The sequence below is a fragment of the Eretmochelys imbricata genome, chromosome 26 (genome assembly GCF_965152235.1).
Source record: "Eretmochelys imbricata isolate rEreImb1 chromosome 26, rEreImb1.hap1, whole genome shotgun sequence".
NCBI lineage: Eukaryota > Metazoa > Chordata > Testudines > Cheloniidae > Eretmochelys > Eretmochelys imbricata.
In genome coordinates this window covers 15,881,754-15,905,528 of record NC_135597.1, presented here as the reverse complement: position 1 = coordinate 15,905,528, position 23,775 = coordinate 15,881,754, and the positions used below count along the sequence as shown (strand labels likewise).

The following is a 23,775-nucleotide window of genomic DNA, read 5'->3' as shown; positions in this document are numbered from 1 at the left end:
TCAAATAAACTGGTTAGTCTCTAAGGTGCCACAAGTACTCCTTTTCTTTTTGCTAAGATAGAGTTATCTCTGGGGTGAAACACCAGCTGTCTACCAGGGTAGCAACACTGCACAGAAGTTCAGAACTGAACGTATGGATTACATCCAAACAAAACTAAACCACCTTAAATGGCTATTTTTAAATGATTTTTGTTCTCCTTTGGGTGATTGTCAACATACATATTTCACTGTTGGTATGTGCATGCCTAGTGCACTTGAGCTGAAGGCTTTTGGTCAGCAGTCCCTGTTGGATTGGCACATGTAGGTATTGGGATAGTACTCCAACACTGAGTACAATGCGTACATTCCCAAGCTTTAAGAGCTACCCTGTTTGCAAGGCTCTTGTGTCTTTTAATGATGGATACACTCAGTGCCTCATTTGCTTAGAAGATGGGCACATCACAGACTTCTCTAAGTGCACTCAAAAGTTGAGTCTCCTCTCAGGATGCACTTTATGGAGAGGTCTGTGCATGTGGCCTCTGATATTGAAAACTTCAGGACAGCTGCATCCATTACTCTTTCATGTAAACAGCTACCACAGGGCCTCTGTGCGATAGAGAATGGGTGTGGAAAGAGGGCCCAAGGATTGCAAACAAGAAAGATCTATCTCTCAAATGTATATGAAGTATGAACTCCTGATCTAATTTTGAATCTGGGGGTGGATTCTGTTCATTTCTCTTATTTTTAAGACTAATGTTTATCCTCTCTTTCCTCAGGTTGTCCAGCCCAAGAAGGATGTTCTCTCAAAAGTGTCCAAATGCATACCGAAGAATCATGCACCTGCTGTCAAAAATACAAGAAGTGCAGGTCATGCTCTTCAGCACAGGTCCTCAAATGCCCCTGGGTCCCAGAGGCCAAAGACTGTACCTCCCAACCTTCTGGGAAAGAGTACAGGGCCACCTGCCAACCTTCTGCCAAACAAAAGCCATTGTGTGCAATTGAACAGAATGGCATCATCTTCTACCTGTCATCAGTTAAATCAAGTACAAGAGACTGGGAAATCTGAAAATCCGGGGACAGTCACAGATCAAAGGGCTGTAATGTTGACCCAGACTGGAAAAGATCCCCAGTGTGGGGAGCACCACTCAGTAACTGAGAATTTGCAAAAAATGGTAGACTGTGATAAAGTAAACCTTCCTAGTAAAACCACTCTAGAATCTTCTGAGAACAGGACAGAGTCTGGGCTGGACATCAAAGTACAATCTAGGACTGGTTTAAACAAGCCAGAGAGGAAAATAGGTTTGGTTCACAGACATACCTTGGGCACAGCTCCAAGGAACAATGTGGGTCTGAAAGACCGAGTTACTGCCTGTTGGACCAGTAAGGAACTAATTCAGAATAAACTAGCAAAATCTCCACCTGGCTGTAAAATCATGTATCCTCAAAGACCAAGCAGCAAAGCCCTGGGGTCAGTGCCTCCTTCCCAGATATTTACTGTTTCTAGAACTTGGCTATCCAAGAAATCAGGTGCAGAAAAACAGTGTCTACATCCCAGTTTTGTGAGACAAAACACAGTGAAATTACAGGCAGTTGGAAGGCTCGGTCTTGGAAGACAGGCCACACAAAAGCAATATGTGAAGCACTCAAGAACATGTAAAACTCCTGGTGCTCTGGAAGTTGGAAGGTCCAAACAACAGGCTAGAGCTGGACAAGATTTGAAACTGACAAGGTGTCCCATAAATTCTCATGTTTCCAAGAGGCCCTCTGTGATGGAACTGAAAGCAAAATCAAAACCCATGTCAGAGAGACCCAATTCAAAAACAAGTGGCACAGCCAACTGGCAAATGAATGCAACAAAAGGGAAGCAGTGCATTAAAGACTTGAAGAAAGCTTCTCAGACTTATAATACAAAATCCAAAAGCACTCTCCCCAGAAACTGTACTGCAAGCACATGCATGTCCAGAGACCAAGCCAGTGTTGGCATGCTTAGGAATATGAGAGAAACAACCAAGCGAGAGCTGTTAAGGGTAAGAGAGGTTCCGGGTAATCAGGATCCCAAGACCCCAGCTCCTGAGAATCGCAAGTAAGTAACTTCCTTTCTGGTTCTCTCCTCATTTCTCTCCTGCCTGTAACCCTGAACATGGCAGCTAACCTGTTTCCTCACTCCTTCACCAAGCCAAGTTGTCTTCATGGAGAGACAGGAGGTAATGCCTCTTCAGAGTCAACCCAAAGGAGATGAGCTCCTGCCTCATGGTGGCAAGGGCTCTGCTTTACCTTTCTGCTGCCTCCCTCTCCATGAGGGGGTCAAATGCCCTGGCTGGGCCTCTACCTTCTCCCCCACCCCACTGGTGCAGTAACTGTGTCTAATTCAGCTACTGATACCTCTTGAAGGAAATTTCTCTTCAAGAGAAAGCTTACTTATTGCTAAATTAGATTCAGCCATCCTGAGGCAGAGTGAGATGCTCGAGGTTCATTTGTTCACCAGGATCCCAGTGTTTTTTCACCTCTCAGATGGATGCTTCCCACCAGATTTCGTCCACAATTTGGATATGTATTAAACTGCAGTATTCTGTCAGTACCCTTCTAAACAACACTGTGAATAAGAGATAAGGACTCAGTATTTCCCATGCAACAAGCAATATCTAAAACATATGCAGGAAATGCAGCTCTTTGAATTGTATTCAGTGCATTGTTTGAGGTGGTCTGCTGAAAGCAGGCTAGGGTAAATCCTATTGTCTGGGATATGGACAGATCCGGTCTGGGGAAGTGAAATGTTTATTACCTAGTGCCAGGTAGACATGCTGCTAATCTGCACCAAGATATCTGTAACATTTCAATAGGTGTTCTATTCCTTCAAAAATAGTTTACCAGATCTATTCAGGATTATGTCAACCTGAAAGGAGATGGAATATCTTCTTAAATTGACCTGCAAGTTCTGTTGGTAGTAGTCTGTCGTTTTTAGTGGTTTGGGGCTACTGAGGTGTTTTACATTCTGACTGGTATTAATATCCAGAGCAGGGATCTGCAACCTTTGGCACGCGGCCCACCAGGGTAAGCCCCCTGGCAGGCTGGGCTGGTTTGTTTACCTGGTGCGTCTGCAGGTTCGGCCGATCGCAGCTCCCACTGGCCGCGGTTCACCGCTCCAGGCCAGTGGGGGCTGTGGGAAGGGCAGCCAGCACATCCGTTGGCCCGTGCCACTTCCCACAGCCCCCATTGGCCTGGAGTGGCGAACCGCAGCCAGTGGGATCTGCGATCGGCCGAATCTGCGGACACGCCAGGTAAACAAACCAGCCCAGCTCGCAATGAGGGCTTACTGTGGTGGGCCATGTGCCAAAGGTTGCCGATCCCTGGTCCAGAGACCGAAAAAACACATGAATGAGAAATAGATGAGATTTCTAAGCCACGAGTCTGCCTTAGCATCCAGGTTACAATCAAGCTCTGGCCTGTTTCTGACCAGAACATTTGAAAGGTAAAGAACCTTACTCTTTTCCCTCTGTCCTGCAGACTATGCAAACAGGCTGCTTTGAAAAGCAATCATTTTGGATGGTGGGCCCATTCTTTAACTAAAATCACTGCTCCGCACCTCCAGAAAAACCCTACAACTTTGCTGCCTATTGAATTCCTCTCTCTCGTGCTCATTTCAAGCTGCTGTCTGGGCTCATTGGAAAGCACAGAATCTAAACCTTCTAATGTATTTGAAAGTACCTGAAAGATCCTATGAATTATGGAGTTGCTTTAAGGCAAACATTTGGCCCTGAATATAATAATTTTAAACTGGATGGGTTTGCTTAGAGCTGCCCATTACTAGGGCCTAAATCTTCCAGGTCATCATATCTTCTAGTCTGAGCTTCAAAAATGTACCTGATTAACTAAAGGTTGATCAAGAATGGAGACAGGGTCCTGCTGAAATTCAAGGGTAACCCCTAGGAGAAGGGAAGGGAGGCACTCTGGGCTCCTTTCTCCTCCCATCAGAGTGTTGTCTCTGGAACTCACTGGGTAGCTTCTTTCATATCAACCTGGTAAGTAGCTCTCTGCTAAACTTGGAGCTCTTCCTTGAGCAGCAGCAATAGCAACAGCATGTTACCCTTTCTGCAATTCCCTTTCTCCTGTGCATATCTTACCCCACCCCTCTACTTACCCCCAGAAAAAACAGTAAAGTGAAACTTGCTAGAATAGGGTCAGTTTCGCTTTGCAGTGGGCCTGAGAGTGCCATGAGATTGTGCTAATGATGCACTTTGGATAGAAAGGGATTGTAAATTCAGATGCAGCAAGAAGGGTTCTCTGAAATTTCCCATAGCATAGGACAAGTGTTGAAGCTTATGGCTTTGGTTTAATGCTGAATCATTAGAACGCTGTATTCAGAATGTAGTAATTTGTTTATAAATCAATCAAGCACTGTAGCGATGGTCTGACTGGAAACACCAGTGATCTCACCATCTTACTGAGTAGGAAAGAAGAGGTGCAACTGATTCTTTAATTTTAAAAAGGAGGGTTCTTTCCTAGTCTTGCCCAGCTCTTTCAGTAGATCTTGAAATATTTGTCATATCTATTAGCTCTTTATGAGCAACATATGACTAAGACAAAAATCAGAGCTGTAGCCCAGGGGATAGCATTGGTAAATAAGAACTGGTGATCCGATGTTGATGGCCTAATGATCTATTTGCCCTTTGATAGGAAGCAACTGGAGCAGTGGCTGGCATCCAAAGGGAAATCATATAAACGTCCACCCATGACACTGCCTGCTAAAAAGCCAACCAGGACGATGATGAACCTGTCCTTCTGGGATGGCATGGAGGAGGAGGAGGAGGAGAAGAGAAAGCAGCTCTGCGTGTCGGACAAGATCAACAGCATGTTGGCAGAGTGTCTGGAACTCGTTGAGAAGGTGAGGACAGAGCAGGAGTGGCTTTAACAATCTGCTCCTCTTAATGTGTTTTGGGAGACTGTTAGGCAGAGATAGCATATGAAGTTTTGCAGAGGTAGTTTTGCAGAGGTAGCTTGAGGCAACCCTAATTTGTAATACGGGGGCATGGTTTGTGAAGACTGCAGGCCCCAGCATGCAGCATTCTTTTTGCTCAGTGGCCTTACTGCTTGGATCTGGCCTGCCAGATGCTGCCACTGGATAATGGGGTGGATCACTTGATAGTTGCCCTGTTCTGTTCATTCCCTCTGAAGCATCTGGCATTGACCACTGTCGAAAGACAGGATACTGGGCTAGATGGACCATCAGTCTGGCCGTTCTTATAGTTCTTATCAATCAGCCCCATTCTGCAGAGATATAATTGAGATCCTGTGGACTGTGGAGATTTCCGTTACGGAGCAAAGCAGCACTGAAATCTGTGCTAAAATGGGAATTTTACATCATTAATAGATGACAAAATAATTGATACCTTGAGCATTACCCACGATTTAAAATTTCTTGTCACAAATTTTTTCTTGCTGCTCACAGTGCATTTTGTCCCAGAAACTTCCAAGTCCAGCATCATACCTTAACTTGTGTCTAAATCTGTACATTTTTGAAGAACCTTACTGTTGTTGAATTTCATTGCTGGAAATGCCACATGACTGTACATGACCTGTATAGGTATTTATATGGTCCCCCATCACCACAGTATCAGCTCCTCAGAAATTAAATGTATCATCGCAACACCCCTGTGATACATCTGTGACACTTCGGGGTTCAACCCAGACCAGGAAGGGATTGTGTCACTGCCTGCCCCACAACCCTGGGTACCTTAAATGTTATGCTGCTGCGGCTGACAGCTCTGACACCAACAGCATGCACACAATGGTGCAGGTCACATCCTGGCTTCCACCGTCCAGTGACCAACATTCTCCCAGTCCCAAATTTCCCCAAAGCTGTCTCCCTGCAGTGTCCAGCCCTCTCCTGGAGCACTTGCAGAAGTTAAATTTGTTGCTTCTTTTAAAGAGACAATACACTACAACTCATTAATTTAACTGGGATTTGACAGACATTTCAATCACAGCACTGAACTGGTTTATAGTAAAAGTAAAACAAGTTCATTTAACAAAAGGACACAGGATTAAGTGATACCAGGTGCAAGGAATAAAGATAGAAAGGATTACAAACAAATGTAAAAATATGCTTTCTAATGACCTTAGACCTAACTTAACAAGCTACAGTCTTTGGTGAGGACTCCTTGAACGATCTTTCTTTTCCAGCAGTGGTTGACTAGCTCTTAGTCAGAATCCCCACAGAATCCAAGGTGCTGGTTTTCCTTGTCTTCTCAGGTGAAGGATAACTTCGGGATTCTCTGCCCTTTTCTCTATAGTCCAGTAAACCTTTGAAAAGAGTGTCTGTCTCTCTCTCTCACTCAATCAAATTTCAAGAGGCAGGAAGGTTTCCTGGGGGCGCAGTCTCCATCCCGCGGTGAGATTAAGTGATCACTTTTTCCTCCACGTGCTCTGCCGATGGCTTTGATTGCCTGGCATGCAAATAGGCTTTTTTTTGTCTCGGGTCACACCTTGCTCAATTTACATAGCAGACACATTCAAGCAGGCGGAACTGCATTCCTTTGTCTGGAAAATACCTGTTTATCAACTCCCCCATACCTGTCTGTCTTAAATACATTTTAATCATAATTCCAGCACATCTGTATAATCCTTTGTGGGTCGATCATACATATAGCTTTCAAGAATATTAATGATTAATAAGTTTGTTTTTCAATGACCTATTACATGACACCTTTGGGGTATATATCCTGACCATTGTATTAGGTGTAGTGAGTATGTCAGGCCTAATGAGTTGTTGACACACAGCTGTGAACCACCAATAGGCCTGTCACAACATTATCCTCATTTTGCTGATGACCAGCTGAGGCACAGAGAAAGTGAATGTGTTACCTAAGGAGGTGGTGGAATCTCCTTCCTTAGATAGTTTTAAGGTCAGGCTTGACAAAGCCCTGGCTGGGATGATTTAGTTGGGGATTGGTCCTGCTTTGAGCAGGGGGTTGGACTAGATGACCTCCTGAGGTCCCTTCCAACCCTGATAATCTATGATTCTATGATTTGCCCAATGTCACCACAGTAAATATATGTCAGAACTGGGTATTAACTGAGTCCCAGTCAGGTGCCTCAAATATAAGACCATCGTTCCTCTCCTTGAGGGATGTTAACCGTTAACCTTGTCAGTGGCTTTCCTCCCTTCTAACCTGCAGCTTTCTTCCTGATATGATTTGTAGGGATTTCCTTCAGAGGAGCTCTTCACCACACTGTCCAGTGTTCCAGAGGCAGAGAAGTTTGCAAAGTTCTGGATATGTAAGGCAAAGCTGCTGGCTCGTAATGGCACCATTGACATGACTGGGTTGTATAAAGCAGCGGTCTGTGCTGGTGCTGCGGTGAGTGATTGCTCCACAAACTTCTCATCAGAACTTCCTCTGAATTTGCAAATGTCCCAGCTAGTTCTGGTGGCCTCGACATCAGCAAACCTCATTCAGATATTTCCTGTCTCAGAAGGCTGGGGAAAACAGCGATGGTGACCCATCGTCTCCAATAAGCTAAACAAATTTTCCAGAGATCAATAGGCAGATCTGACTAGAGGGTGTGTGTTTGTGGGTAAACATATTAGTTGAATGTCTCTTAAAGCTGCTTATATGGGGGTGAATAGTGTTAGGCAAAAAGATTCTTTTCCCCAAGAATCAGGCAGGCACAGACAATACTGAAAGGGGTTTATTTACGGTACCGGGAAGACTGATAAACACCTTCCAATGTGTGGGGTTGCAGTGACCAATTATATACCTTTCTTTTATCACTTCATTTGCATTTATTTTGTTCTTACAGAGACAAACATTGTTTCAGAGACAGAGAATGCACTTAACATGACAGTGACAGGAACAGAACATACATATCAAACTGTTTTGATTACATCACTTATTCATAACTACCTTAAGGCGAAGGGGTGGGGTGGGGGTGAGTGTTTACATATATCCGGAGGGCTGTGAAGAGAGGGTTTGTTCTGTTCTAAGAGCCGAATTACTGGGCGAACATTTGACCATATACATTTATTAAGTGTTTACAGTTGTCAGTGTCCTTGGGCTTCTGGTGTTTCTGCTTGTTAGTTATAGGTTTCTGTCTTACTGCTAACTGAATTTTAAGTCTTGCCTAACAATAGACACACTGAAATGGCTACACTCTAGCCCTAATTTTAGGTGAGGATAGTTGGTCAACTGTATAATCATTTCTCCAAACACACAGGAGTTACTGAGACACCTGCTCCCCATCACAGTGTAGGAAGGAGGGCAATGTTAAGTTTTCGGTTCAACCAGAGTTTGGAAGTCGCCGTGGCTTGATGAAGGCAGCATAGTTTGGTGGGAGGGGCTGTGGGAGGAGCTATGGGCAGACTGCACAGCTGACAATTTGCAGCCATAGTATGTAGGTCTCTTATGCACTTGTACTATTTCTTGTTATCTTCCATCTACTCAAGCCTAGTCTGTTTCCACCTGGTGTCACTGCAGCCTCTGGCTTGTAGCCCTCTCAGGAGCATGGGATGGTGGCAGTTAATCTTTATTTTAGAAAGTCTGACATTGAGGTGTGTGACAGGCTTTCCCAGAGGACAGGAACATACTGTGGACACCAGAACTGTAACGACACAGACCAAAGTGTGGAGGGGGTGGAATGTTTCTCTTCTTGCTGACAGCATCTAGCAATCCTCTGCTTGCTTGTTCAAGAACAGACTTCAGTCTGCTTACAAATATTTCCTCTTCTCTTTATCACTGATTCACCTTAGTTTGGCTGCCTGGTGTGGGGAAATGGGTTATGATTTAATGGAATAGTGAGTTCCGAACACACTACACTCTTTGGGACCCAAAGTCTTGATTCGGGTGCCCACATTTTCCTGAGTCAAGTGTGCTCTGACCTTAAAGTTCTCAATTTTTTTTCTTGCAGCCAATCCAGGAGCTGAGAGAAGTTGTTGTTGAATTTTTGAAAAATACAGACAATGCATCCCAAGGTAACACATACTAAATGAAACTTAAGCCTTGAAAAGACTGAGCAAATGGTTAGCTGGGTGAAACTGGAAGAACGCATGAATGGGAAAAGGCCCTCTGAAGAGGGATGATGTTTCCTTAGGAGTGGAGGAAAATAAGGTCACAGCTTTCTGACTTGGGTGTCTAAATTTGGGCATCAAAGTGCTCTGATTTTCATAGGTGCTGAGCAACCCCCCAAGCACCCCCCCGACTTGCCTGGAGATTGCAGATGCTCAGCTCCTCTGAAAGCCAGGCTAGCTTGTTAAGTCTTGAAAATGTAGGTCACATAGAGCTGCAGTCCCAGCCAGGTATCAGTAACTCCTAGGCAGCCCTGCCCCCACCAACCACTTAGTAGACAGCTGCGTTAATCACCTATGAGCTGTTCAACTTTTGTAGCTCCTGGGCTTGCTGCTGCAGAGGCTGACCCAGCCCTACTTCAGCCCTCGGTGTGGGGGTGGGGCCCTCCTCCAGCAGCCTCAGGGAGCTGCTCCACTGCTTCAGCCAGGGTTAGGGGTGGACGAGGGGGGAGTGCAGGGCTCCCTCTGCTCAGCAGAAGCCCAGCCTGATCAGCAGCGGTGAGACCCTGCTCACCTGGGTCGCCCTGCCTCCTACCTAGATCTCCTGCTCAAGATCCAGCTCCCAACCAGCTCCAACTGCAAGCAGCACTAGATGAGTCCTATTTCAGGCAGAGGGAGCCTGGCTGGAGTGGGGGCACTGCAGTGTCAGGAGAGGGGGAGGGGAGTCCACCATGGGCGCAGTTTAGGGGTGGGGGGACATGCAGAGTCACTGCACTGCCTTCCCCAATTTCTGCCAATGCCAAGCTGCTCTGCTCTGCCTAGGTGGGGAGGTGTCTGTCCTCAGGGGTACTATTTAGGGGAGGAAGGGTGGGGGAACTGTGCTGTCCCCCGTCCTCCCCCAGGATAGTAAAAATATGGGGGCAAATTTGTTTCTCTCATCCTTCCTTGCACCTATTCATTCTTTATCTAAAATACTCATTTGGCACTGAAATTAAATAGGTGTTAACAAAATATGACAAAACAGAGTTTTTCAAAATGTGATTTAAAATCCCTTCTCCTCTCCTTTGCTCAATTTTCTGTCTCTTGACTCTTGTGAATGATATCGTTTCACTAGTTCTCTTGGTATCATAGGCTTTGTCTGGACTAGCATTTGTCCTCCTGTTGTAATTATTAGCATTTACTGTCAGATTGCCAATTGCTTGCTAAGTATCAGGACATGGTGGCTCAGCCTCAGGCAAACCACAAAACTTTGTGCCCCACCCCAAAAAAAAATTGGGGAGAACCTCAGTTATCAACATAATTAACATTTGCAATCAATTAGCTCAAATTATAAGAGGACCACCAACTCCAGTCTAGACAAAGCCAAAGCATGAGTCCCCCAGGCTAGGCAGGACCTGGGTCTTTAATATAAAAGGAGGCAACATAAATGTATTTTCCCTCCCCAAAACAAACATGCAAACAAACAAACAAAACACCTAGGCCCCCAAATCTTCATGCACACATGTTTTCTTTACACATCTGAAAAAAATCAAATGAAGGCACAGTCTCAGTTATTGCCCCTTACAGATCAACTTTAAAAATGAAATTATTCTTTACAAACCTAATTCCCTGAAATCAGGGTAACTGCTGACTTTGTGGGGATGAAAGACTGGATCTGGGTGTGAAAATTTCTCCCTTTCCACCGTTTCAAGTTCATATAGAACAGAGTGCTGGGTTAGGGTAAGAGAAAGCTGATTAAGAAAAAGAGGGCCTCAAAAAAATCTTGTCATTGAAAATAATCACAGGATTGGTTTAGTAGTCAAGATTTTTAAGGTCGTTTAAGTGAGATACAGTCCCACTAAAATAATCATGTAACATTCAGATTTTACACTTCTAATAACTTTTTTTTTACACATACTTGGGGCTTCAAACTAAGGCTCTGGTCCTGATATTACTCTTTTGGGATCAATCGTGGGATAATTCTCACCACCCACTTCCGTTTTGGGGAAGAAATAATTAAAAAGCTATTCAGGGTTTGGGGTAGAATTTATGGTGCAAATTTAGATCATTTGGTCAATAGGTTCCCAATATATGTCCTCCCCCTGCATTATTAGCTTCTTTTTCAAAGTACTCTAAATTCCACGTGCACAGTGAGATTATCTAGGATATTGGTATACCACAACAGGGGCAACGGTGCAAGTTTGGAATAATTTGGGTCAGGCGTTTCTCAGATACTGTCTCTCCTTCCCCCTCCCCCACCATAAGAAAATTTTAATATTCCAGTTGCTCTAAAACTGAGAGGCATAGTGAGATTACCTTGAACAATGGTATTCCACAACTGAAACTGAGATACAGGGGAACTCCCATTGAGATAAATCGGTCATTTCACACCACCCAGAGCTATTGCGTTAGACTATTCATCTCTTTGGACCATCGTAATTCATCTGAGCACACCCCACTGAATGGGCCATTCCACACATCAACAGTACTCCTGTACTGCAGAGGGCTGTGCAGAGCCCCTTCCTTTACACTAGCTCCCTAAAGTAGATACAAAGACTGGGGCTCCCTGCTATTTCTCTTGCTGCCTCCAGCTGGTGGATGTGCTCCTCACAGCCCATCAGTTACCATCCCCCTTTCTTCCCTTGGCCCTTCCCGCCTTACCGGGGGCATGGTGGGGACAGGAGGAAGGCAGAGCTGGTAGCTAAAGTGGCTGATCATTCCCCTCCCATGGGTGCCCTCCAATTATGCCCCCTCACTAACAGCTCTTCCTCAAGAAAAAATGTAAATTAACTGCCGAAAAACATGGTTAATGCAGGTCTTGTTTACACTACAGTGCCTTTCCCAACCCTAAACTATGCCAGCTAGACTCACCCCTGCTTAGTGCCCTCTTCAACTCAAGAAATGTGTTTCAGATTCCTGCTGGCACTGCCAGTCTGACATGCCTTCTCTGCCTTGGTGAACCACAGAGCCACTCATTAGACTGCTTCCCAGGCTGGTGAACCAACTGTGATTCATTAATTTTATACCAGTGTAACTCCACTGATCTCATTGGGATTGCTCCTGATTTACACTGCTACAAGTGAGGAGAGACTCAGGCACAGGCACTGACTTTGTGGGTGCGCCAGGGCTTAAGCACCCAGAGGAAAAAATAGTGGGGGTGGTCAAAACCTGCTGGCCACAGCTGGGCTGCCCTTCAACCGTTCGGCAGCTGACATGGGGCCTTGGGGGGGGTGGGGGGAGGCAGGAAGAGGTGGAATGAGGGCGGGGCCTGCAGAGAGTGGAGCCGGGACAGGAAGAGTTGGAGCGAGGGTGGGGCCTCGAGGGAGGGGGTGGAGTAGGACGGGGCTCTAGGGTGAAGTGGAGGTGGAGCACCCACTGGGAACAATAAAAGTCAGTGCCTATGGTAGGTCATGCTATATGCAAGGGAATAGAAAGTAACAATGGAGTCTATTGAATACAATGCTCCCTTAAGCCTGACCATGCAACATGTCCTTGCATATGGGGCTGGAATAGGGCCTATGTGGAAGGGTAAAGGATGCAAGATCAGGTGTTACAGAGCAGGACAGCAAAGATTTCAGCTTTTCTCCACCTATGGGCAGCAGAAAGGTATGCCTGGGAATCCTGGTCTTGTACCCTTAGTTTCCTGCGATCGTTAAGAGATGAAGTGCAGGTTTCTCAGTGCACATGCAATGGGGGAGAGAAGCAGTGATGACCATTATCAAGAAGTTAAGAAAAGATAATACCTCTTGTCCCACCCCACCCTCAAGCCTCTGCTGGTCTTCTAATCAAACAGCCATCCCCAGTAGTACATCTGGTATCTCGGCATCCACTCTCTAATCTGCTCATCCTTTTGAGGGACATGAATGTGCTTAATGAGTGACTGACTGAATGAGTCACTGACTGAAAATGCTCTGTAAAGGTGACTAGCCGAAGAAAAATAAATAGAGGTCTGTCTTTTTGCTGCTTTGAGATAAAGAAGGCCTCAGGTTTTTAAATATTTTTCATGCTTGTTTGTTATCTTAGTATCGAGACCACCAAACCTGTTTTTTCTGGAAGTCTTGGAGGTGTGTTAAGAGCTTTCCACTCATGGGGCAGTGTTGCTAAATCTTAATAGAGAACTCTTTTCTCCCATTTGTTTGTAGGGTGTTTGGGTTAAATAGAGGTTACAGTTGGCATAAAAGTCCCTTTCCCCTCTCAGCTAATCAGCTGTCACTTCCTTGGTGTTTGCTATAATACATCAATTTCTCCAAAGATCTATAGTGCTTTCCAGTTTAGAGAAGATACATATTGTATAGATGTTATGGCCAGAAATGGCCATTGTGATCCAGGCAAGAATCATAGAATCATAGAATATCAGGGTTGGAAGGGACCCCTGAAGGTCATCTAGTCCAACCCCCTGCTCGAAGCAGGACCAATTCCCAGTTAAATCATCCCAGCCAGGGCTTTGTCAAGCCTGACCTTAAAAACTTCCAAGGAAGGAGATTCCACCACCTCCCTAGGCAACGCATTCCAGTGTTTCACCACCCTCTTAGTGAAAAAGTTTTTCCTAATATCCAATCTAAACCTCCCCCACTGCAACTTGAAGCCATTACTCCTCGTTCTGTCATCTGCTACCATTGAGAACAGTCTAGAGCCATCCTCTTTGGAACCCCCTTTCAGGTAGTTGAAAGCAGCTATCAAATCCCCCCTCATTCTTCTCTTCTGCAGACTAAACAATCCCAGCTCCCTCAGCCTCTCCTCATAAGTCATGTGTTCTAGACCCCTAATCATTTTTGTTGCCCTTCGCTGGACTCTCTCCAATTTATCCACATCCTTCTTGTAGTGTGGGGCCCAAAACTGGACACAGTACTCCAGATGAGGCCTCACCAATGTCGAATAGAGGGGGACGATCACGTCCCTCGATCTGCTCGCTATGCCCCTACGTATACATCCCAAAATGCCATTGGCCTTCTTGGCAACAAGGGCACACTGCTGACTCATATCCAGCTTCTCGTCCACTGTCACCCCTAGGTCCTTTTCCGCAGAACTGCTGCCTAGCCATTCGGTCCCTAGTCTGTAGCGGTGCATTGGATTCTTCCGTCCTAAGTGCAGGACCCTGCACTTATCCTTATTGAACCTCATCAGATTATCACCTTGTGATTTCACTGTCAAGCCCAATAATTCGCGGTTGCATTACAAGATATCTCTGTAGGAAGAAAAAAAAAAAAGATTTGCAATCTGGATTTAAAGACTCATGTGCTGATGAATTTATCCCATCCCTTGGGAAGCAGATCTGGGGGTTAATTTCCCTCCCTGTTAAACGTGTGCCTTTTTTCCAGGGTGAATTTTTCAGAAATCAGCTTTCTAATATTTCTAAAAACAAAAATACCTTCCTTAGCAGTGCCTCACTCCATCACAGAGAATGACCCACGACCAGTTTTCTTTTGCAAGTCACTGTTTGCTATAACAGATTGAAAACTGGCTTCTTCCAAAGTGTTGCATTACTGTAATCCTACTTGAGCTTGCAGCTTCCTTCCTTCCCTCTTTAAGCCAAGCTGGGGCCACAAAACTTGGAATTGACATGCTGTCATAACCATAAGGGTAGTCTAAAATTCCTCCTTACCTGTAAGAGGTTAAGAAGCTCAAATAACCTGGGTGGCACCTGACCAAAGGAACCAAGGGGGACAAAAGATACTTTCAGATCTGGGTGGCGGGAGGCTTTGTTTTGGGTTCTTTGTTTCTGTGTTCGTTCGCTCTTGGGACTAAGCAGGACCGGACATCAATCCATGTCCTCCAAACCATTTTGAACCAGTCTATCATATTACAGAAATTGTAAGTACAGCCAGGCAAGGCATATTAGTTTATCTTTGTTTTCTCAACTTGTGAATTTTCCCTTTGCTGGAGGGAGGTTTATCCCTGTTTTGCTGTAACTTTGAAACTAAGGCTAGAGGGGGTTCCTCTGTGTTTTCTGCATCTTTTGTTACCCTGTAAAGTTATCTTCCAACCTGATTTTACAGCGGGGATTTCTACCTTTTCTTTTTTTAAATAAAATTCTTCTTTTAAGAACTGATTGATTTTTTTTCAGTGTCCAGAGATCCGGGGATTTGGGTCTGTGTTCACATTGTAACCAATAAGTTAGGATATTATTCTCAAACCTCCCCAGGAAAGGGGTTGTAAGGCTTGGGGGGATATTTACGGGGAACAGGAATTCCAAGTGATCCTTTCCCTCATTCTTTGTCTAAATCACTTGGTGGTGGCAGCATGCTGTTCAAGGACAAGGTGGAATTTGTGCCTTGGGAAAGTTTTTAACCTAAGCTGGTAAAAAAATAAGTTTAGAGCGTCTTGCATGCAGGTCCCCACATCTGTACACCAGAGTTCAGCGTGGGGAAGGAAGAGTGACACATGCCCTTTTTCTTCCTCTCCAGGGGTCCCTGCAGACCCTTCTGCTGAAGTCAGCTCTCTCATAGTGGAGGATACAGCTGAACAGCCAGTGCTTCAGGGGCCCAGAACTCCTTGCCCTAGCTTGAGAGAGCAGGCTGTGGCAACTCCACAATCCAGTTTAAGGTTCTTGACTAGCAAGCCAGTCTCCTTGGTCAAGTTACAAGTTGTCCCAGTGCCCAGGTAAGAACCTGTAACCTGCAGTTCAAGCTACTCTTATCCCTACTGTTGTATACTGTTCCTCACGTCCAGTGATCAGACCTTTCTACCTGTTGCTATCAGCCAGCATGTCACTGGCCAAGAGATCAGCCATGCTTCTCCCATTAGTGTGTGGGGTCATGAGGCAGTTTTTGGCTTCCTGTCTTGCTCCTGAGCTTTGCAGGGCAAGGCTCCCTGGGGCTTTGATCCTGCAGTGTCTGGATTATGGCTGCAACTACATCAGCCCTGAGTTCTTGTTTCCCGGTCAGCAAAATGTGGGGAAGACCTTAACAGGATGGCGGACAGGGGTGGGCAGAGTGGCCATCATCACAGTGAGCCCTGCAGAGCTGTGGTACCCCTGATTAGTGATTTTTTTAAGGGGGAGACCGATCTGAAGGAAGCCTCAGTGAAGGGATCCATGTTGTAGCCTTTCAGATGGGCGCGGGCCTTTCGTTGTGGGTAGGGGTAATCCCAGCCTGGATGGTAGGAATCTAGTAGCTCCCCAAACCTCTTCTGCTTTATAGTGCTGTGTCTTTGTCTAGGGTCTACGTGTGGGAGATCAGACCAGGGCAATGGGACTCTTCAACCAGCCAAGCTTCAGCTAAGGGGCTTTTTCTCTTCTTCTCTTTGCAGAATAAAGGGACTGTCTGATATGCAAGACTGGAAATTCTTAACCCCAGTGCGGCGTTCTCTGCGGATAGAGCATGCCATATCCCGCTACCCAGAGATGCTGAAGGAACATGACACTGTAGTGTCTTCCCTTGATGAAATAATGGCCATGGAGGATGTGAGCCAGTTCGTGTTTCGTAAAAATGAGGCCCTGCTGGAAGAGGAGGACCTGGAGCTTTAGGGCTTGTAGTGCTCAGAAGAGAAATGCTGCAGCAAGAATATCCAAAGCATTTCCACTGCATCAAAAGGGGCCCCAAGCACAGGCTGGTGGCACCCACAGTGTTATCCAAGCTTCATGACCAGAGCTTCTGTTATGGCTTCCTCTGCCTGACTAAAGGGGAGGCTGTAAATATACTGGGGGAAATGTGTAATTGCCTTTCTACAGTGTTACTACTCTTAATAATGTACATACCCTGTGACACAGTATAACCTAGCACATTGCACAGTGGCCTGGGACACAAGGTAGCTGTTTTTGGCTCTACTACTGGCCTGCTGGGTGACCTTGAACATCTGTCTGTGCCTCACATTCCCCATATGTAAAGTGGGGTATAATAATACCAACCTCCTTTGTAAAGTGCTGTGAGATCAATGCATGGAAGAGCACTATGTAAGACCTAGGTGGTGGTACTGTGATGAATAAACTAATGCTGAATACTTTGAGCCATTAAATAGCATTAAATAGAAGCTTTTTTCCGTACCACATACTGCAGGCCTTAGAATAGCAGCCCTGCAGTATGATGAGCCAAGAGGGGACACCAGAGCAAAGCAAAGACCTTGCAAAGGGGCCCTGGGCCCTAATCCCACCACATGGGCAGGGCTTCTCAGCACAACTGATGTTGGCACCTCCAATAGCCTTGTGCCTCTTAAAATGGTGCAGGAAAACTCTCAGGATTCATTTAGAGCAGCTGGTTTGGCTGCAGGACTTCCCACTACCACAGCAGTGCAGTATTTCAGTGACCACCTTTCTTCAGGTGACTAAGTATTTCTAAAGCATCTTGAATGCTCAATACCAAGAGGGGGTTGTGCCTGGTCCCAGTCTCCACACTGAGTTGGGGGACATATATCAGACCCTCTCCCTCCGAAGACAGTAGCCGCTGGTCTTATTTTGTAGTGTCTTTATGAATAAATAAATTTTAAAAAATGTATACAGTAGCCTTAAAAATTCTCCCACCTCGTCAAACTCCTCCGTTCTCAGAGAGCTGCCTGTGTGCTTTGAGCCATGAAAGGCAGTGCGGGAGCAGCTCTGCACACAGCCTAGGGTGCTCAGACCCAAAGGAGAATGCATGCACGCACACGCACTCCGTCCCCCTTGACCTATGATAGGTAGGGCCCTCTCAGCACTATTTCAGGGGTAGATGGTATGTATACTTGGATGCTGCTGTGATCTGGATGCCTATTCACTTTGTGGGATAGTCTTTGCACCACTCTGGTAGCTGACTTGATTTAAATTTATGATCAGGAACTTTCTCTGCCCTGCTCTGGAAGGCTGCAGTGCTAGGATACGCCTGCATTTCCAGTGGAGCCATCGTTTAGCACCAAAGGGAAAAAGTATGGAGCTTGTGACTTTAAACTTCAGTCAGGTTTGAACCTTACTGGGACAACTTGGATTCCTTTCTTCCCTTGAACAGACCTAGGGCAACCTTCATTCATAAGCCTTCATTTGTATAGCACAAGCCTTTAAAAACAGAGACTGCAGTGAGACAGACAAGCCCAATGTTCTCAGGCTAGGAAACTTAACAGTACTCAGTTTGTGGGAGGGGGTTGGGCACTATCAAGCATCCCTGCTGATATAAATGCAGTGGGGCTGCAGAGTGTTTCCTGCATGCATCCGATGAAGTGAGCTGTAGCTCATGAAAGCTTATGCTCAAATAAATTTTAGTCTCTAAGGTGCCACAAGTACTCCTTTTCTTTTTCCTGAAGGAGCTGGGATTCCAGCTCAAATAAATCCAATGTACACTGAATGAGAGTTCACACTGCCTGGGGGGATGGTTGGGGAGTGGAGGCAGAGGGCACAGATCAGCACTGCCTGCTCCAAGCCCCAGAATCCAGGTTCAGCCACAATCCCCAGAGAATGGGGAGCCTTCTTTTCCAAAACATCCCATGTAATGGCAGTGGAATCGGTTAGGGTCACTCCTGGCTTGTAAGGGGTGGGTATCTGACTACAGGAATCCCACCGCTGTAGTACACTCGCACAAAGCAACAACTGCTACATGAGTCAACTTAGCAAAGGAGAAATCGGAGTTGGGACTGGACAGAGAAACTAGGGTACCCCAGACTTCCTGTGCATCAGCAGTGGCCTCTTCCCTTCCCTGGCTGCTGCAAGCTTTCCTGCCTCAGGGCAGTTGAGGGGATGTCTGGCCATGAACTGTCTCCACTGAATAAACCCCTGGAGGAAAATGCAAATAACTGCTGGATCCCAAAGGGGCCTCCTAGGCAGGGACAGTTTCAGAACACCCTCCCGTTTCACAGGATTTTGATGCCTCAGAAAAATGCTTTGTTCTAGGTTTGGCGGCTGCTGTCCAGTCAGCAATCAGCCTGTGGCCCGGCTCAGTCGTCGTCGTCATCCTCAGCCTTGTCAGTGTCCTGAAAAATGCCTCTGAGGTTCTGGAATAAGAGCTGGTAGGTGGGGAAAAGATGGTTGGCACCACCTGAGAGCTGTGTCCATGTCACTGCTGCTCTAAAACCCCCTCTCATGTAGTAGGTATCAGCACAGGACTATATATTTAAGGCCACTCCTGTCCTGCCCCGCAATACCCATTTCTGCATTGTTTCTTGCATTTTTATCCCTCTCCCACCCGCAAAAAAACCTCTGCTCCCACAAGAGATGGATTCCCCCATGCAACTTCAGGGAAAAAAGAGAGACAGAGAGAGAAATTTATTATATAAAAATGGAATTCAGACATTTTTACCACTAAGCAAATCTTGTTTAAACCATGTAAAAAATATTTTGTCTGGTTATAATGTCAAATCTTTCTAGCCCTCACTTAAATTTAAGTATTAAAACCTTTATTTTTTACAGAAAAAGTGGCTTTACATTGCTGAAATTTTATTTATGACAAACTGACGAGATATTTAGTGTTTTCCTGCAAATTCCTGCAGACTGTTTTTTTCCCCACCCACAACAAAGTACATTTTACCCATTCCCACTATTATGGCAGCAGGTCCTGCGGGATCCCAGGCCTGCTGCAGGGCTTTAGCCCACAGCCACACTGGGTCCAGGGCAACCTGTTGTATTTTCCCCTCAACTCTGGTGGGAGAGCTTCAAGTTTTCTGAGTTACTAAACATTTAAAGGACAAAAGACAGCAAATCTGAGCTGGGTTGCGACATCTCCCCCAAGCCATGAGCGTGGGCCTGGATAAGCTGACCCAGCAGCATCTGGCTAACCTGATTTGATTTGTGTGTATGATGCACCCAGTCGAAAAGGAGATCAGGGAGGCAGTACAAGGCTGGGGTCACTGAGCCCTGCGGTGCTCAGTTCAAAGCTTTGCTGGAATACAACAGTGATGGACACTAAAGAACCAAAAGACAGTTGTACCTTCCTGTCTAATTCAAAACCATCCAGTGGCCTGACTGAGTACTACAGGCAAGTACTTGGCTGATTTCCTCCTGCTCTGCGGCCCCATGGATCTAGGGAAGCAGCGACTGGATGGACCCAGTGCCCAGAAGACGCAGTGGCCTTTCCCCGCATATCTAGAGACACCAGAAGAGCCACCTCCCTGCCTTTATACATCTCCTTCCATCAAGGGCTTCAAAAGGACCTCCCACATATTAATGAAGCCTCACAAGAAGGGTAAGTAGCAGCATGCCTGTTGGGGAAACTGAGACCCAGAGAGTCCCTGGCAGGGCTGGGAATAGAGCCCAGCTCTCCGGGCTCCCAACCCAGTGCCTGAACCACAAGGCCTTTCTTGCCCTCAGCAGGGCCAGCTGCATCCTGGCCTCGGGTGAACCTGATCCCATTGGATAGCCCTGTTGAGTTTCCCTCCGGACAATGGCCAAGCTCCCAGGACAGACCAGCCAGACTGACCCAGGGCTGAGTCCTGGCCATCATCTCCCTCTCTAACCCAGGAGTTCCAGGCTCCCTGTGGACCCAGCCCATCTTCTTGCCCTGGATTAGCCCTGGTCAAGCGCGTACACGGGCGGTGCACGGAACAGGTAGCTGAAGGCTAGTAGAGGAAGTTGATGAAGGAAGTGGCGTAGAGGTCTGCATAGCACATCAGCTGGTTGGCGAAGAGTGTCTGGCGGGAACTGCAGAGGAAGAGGCTGCCCCTCTTCCTGTAGCACATGTCCATCTCATGAGTGACTTTCTGCAGGAGACAGTATGTGAGTCAGCATGGCCTGAGGCCCAGCCCTGCCCTGGCTCCCCAGTGAAGAGACGGGGGCCTGTCAGTGTAGGACCCTTTTTTAAATGGAGAGTCAGATACTGGACAGACACCGCAACAAACATCATAACAGGCACAGGTGCAAGCTCCGGGGGACTGGCCAGCGCTCAGGGCTATGTACCACAAGGCCCAACAAAGTCCTATGGGATCCCTGCCAGGGATCCCCAGATCCTACTGAGTCAGGCTCTGCCTGCTTTCTCTAGTGCTAGCCCTTCCTGGCCTGGAAGCTCAAACATCACCACAGCAGAGAGTCGCTCTTCTGTCTGGCACAGGAGGCTCAGAATTTGCTGCCCCTTTGGCACCAACCTGGCACCTACTGTGTTCATTCCTTTTGCCCATCCATGCAGAGATCAGCTCTGGCAACAGAGGATTTGGGCATCTGCTTCTGCAGAACAAGCAGGGGGGAGCCACAGCACCAGCAAACAGCAGGAGAAGGCACACAAGCCTTTCTGATGTGGGAAAGGGATCAGGAGGTGAACTCAGGAGCCCCAGCACCAGGCTTGACACACACGCCCGCCCGCTATAACTAGACATGAGGAAGCAGGGATCATTCTGTGGCCAGGCCCTGGGGGCTGGGGTGGGCTGCTGCTCCCTGCCCTGGGGGTGGAGCAGGATGAGCCAGGAGCACCAGCTGACAGGCTTCCCCTCTCAACTTCCTGCCCCCTGTTGCCAGAGGCATGGAGGGAACAGGAAGCATGTTCTGCTCTCTCACTCCCACAGCTCCTAAAACAAGTGGCAGGGCCCCAGAGCCCCTCCCTGAGCCAAGAGCACTGGGTACCTGGGTCTGGTGCTTGATGGAGCTGATGTCCAGGCGCTCGCTGCTGCCGCTCTCCAAGGGCCTGAGGAGAGCACAGCACAGCACCAGGGTGAGTGTTGCTGGAGGGGGCAGTCCCAGCCGCTCCCCGCACAGTGCTCAGCTTGACTGAACAAGAGCCAGAAGGGGCCATTGCTACATGCCCACAATGGGGCCCAGTTAACACCACAGGCCCGGGCTGATTCTGCCAAGTGCGTGTCAGATGCCCCTGAGCCCCCCTCCTCCCAGGAGGGCATCCCACCCTACCCAGTCTGGGTGTAACTGACACGAGAGGCAGGACTAAGGCCCTGCCCGACTCTGGGATGGGTCACGGCGCAGCCCTCGCTCAGTGCTAACAAGGGGTTGCTGGTTTCCAAGGCTCTGGAGAAACATCGGAACAAGGGAAAGCATCAGGCCCCCGAGAGACCCTGCAGGCAGCACCCACTCAGCACTGTCAAAGTTTGACTCAGACTCACAATTTATCAGACCACTCTGTTTTATTAGCAAAGCTGCTCTGCTAATACATTTAGAAGTGAGCCCCCCGAGTGGGGCTTGTGTCTCTTAATTTGTACAGTTTTTGGAGAACAAGTTACAGAGAAGTTACAGACAAAAGAAGAAAAAGATTTTAGTCACCACCCTTTGAGATCCCTGAGACCAGTCACGTATCTTCAGTTACCTGCCACCCTTAACAATCTCCTTTAACAGCTTCCAGTTAACTTAACTAATTGCCCTTCACACCTTCCATTCTGATGCCTGCTTCTTAGACGTGCTGGCTCTATCTTAATTGCCTCTCCATTCAAAAGCTATCTGTCCCTACGTGTGCTCCCTCAGATACTTTGTAACATGTTTTGGCATGCCCTCTCATATACAATGTATCCAGCATGTCCCCTTATACAACGTTATACAATGTTATACTTCCACAATCCCCCCTTTTGGTCAAGGCTACTACGCCCATGACCAATGACTTACTGGATTCCATACATCAATCGTTCTTTTTCATTACTTTCACTGGTGACATTTAACAACATTAGATTAGCACTCTGGTTAGGGGTAACCTGATGGATTGTGTGTCTTGTGCAGTTTTGGATACAACAAGAAATCAATTGAAAACACACAAAGATTATTAGAATTCCAAATAGGATTGTCAGGATTCCTTGAAACAACCAGTTTCCCAGACTAGAAAAATTGAATAAGTTACTTATCCATTTCCACAAGGAACTTGGTTCTTTGTGGGGAAGGTATGCAATTTGCTCCAGATGGCTAGCACGATTTATTACCTCATTAGTATTATCAGGTATGTATACACAGCATTCTGTTCCAGTTAGAGCACAGGTCCCTCCTTTGGCTGCCAGTATTATATCTAATGCCCGATGGTTTTGGAGGGCCACTTGTCGGACCGCTCCTGCTTCTTTGGCTAGAGCTTTTAAGCTCTCTCCTGTTTCATTGGCCATGATCTCAACCACCGCTTGTAACCTTAAAAGCCTTTTTGCATGGTGGATTACCCCCCCTACTGGGACTAAAGAAATGCCAACAGCTTCTTCCCAAGTTAGGGGGCTTATGTTATCCACATACCATTTAGCATCTGGCAAGTCCCTCCTTTTTCGCCTGAAATTACGGAGGCAGTTTTGTGGGAGGGATTGAAGCACCCAGAATTGTGGGAAAAGCTGAGCAGGATAACAGATACCTGACCAATTTGCTGGTAACACAGTGTAAGCATTTTCCCCAAAAACCCAATGATGTCCCATTAAAGCTGGGAAGGGTTGACTGCAACCCTTTGACATGTAAGAATTTACGAAGGAGGAATAGTATCCCCCAAAGGGCACAGGATGATTTTCACTGGGAGAAGAGGTAGCATTCACACAACATTTGTAGATGGTGCTGTTTTTCTCAGGGAGGCTGTAGGGGGAGCAAGAGATTGAATCTTTGGTTTGATCCCAGGTTGAGAGGAAGTTTATCTTTCCATACCCGGTTCGCCATTCTCCAACCTTGTTTGAATAGTCCCATACACCACGGGACACGATGTATTGGAGACAGCTGCTCCTCCCTAGATTCAGCCCTGTCCCATTACACACCCAGCACCAGTGGCCCTTTCCTTTCACCACACTTATAAGTTTAGGAACATATGTTTTTCCCAGCCCCCAAGTGTCATTTTCCTTCCATGTCCTTTCAAGTGGATAGGGTTCTCCAGCAAGCTCTGAGGAATTCAAAGGGATTGCCATGGTGGGGATACTAGCTTGTGAGTGAGCTGGGATGTGGCTGCAGACCCAGCAATTAGAAATATTCAGGATCTGGGCTATCTGCACCTGTTGTTGGATGAAAGAATTGTCACTGTCACTCTGGATTCCCCAGACCCTCAGGACAC

General features: G+C 46.7%; 1 protein-coding gene across 3 annotated transcripts in view; it reads left to right on the top strand.

The window, feature by feature from the left end:
• The window catches only part of CKAP2L (cytoskeleton associated protein 2 like), a 36,305-nt gene extending 19,396 nt beyond the window's left edge, over window positions 1-16,909 (top strand). For all 3 annotated transcript variants that reach the window (XM_077805815.1, XM_077805817.1, XM_077805816.1), the window contains 6 exons: window positions 756-2,062; window positions 4,654-4,861; window positions 7,179-7,334; window positions 8,881-8,944; window positions 15,361-15,556; window positions 16,205-16,909. In XM_077805815.1, coding sequence (XP_077661941.1) covers window positions 756-2,062; window positions 4,654-4,861; window positions 7,179-7,334; window positions 8,881-8,944; window positions 15,361-15,556; window positions 16,205-16,421 — 2,148 coding nt within the window. In that variant the 3' untranslated portion in view covers window positions 16,422-16,909. The remainder of the gene's footprint in view (window positions 1-755; window positions 2,063-4,653; window positions 4,862-7,178; window positions 7,335-8,880; window positions 8,945-15,360; window positions 15,557-16,204) is intronic.
• The last annotated feature ends 6,866 nt before the right edge of the window (window positions 16,910-23,775 follow it).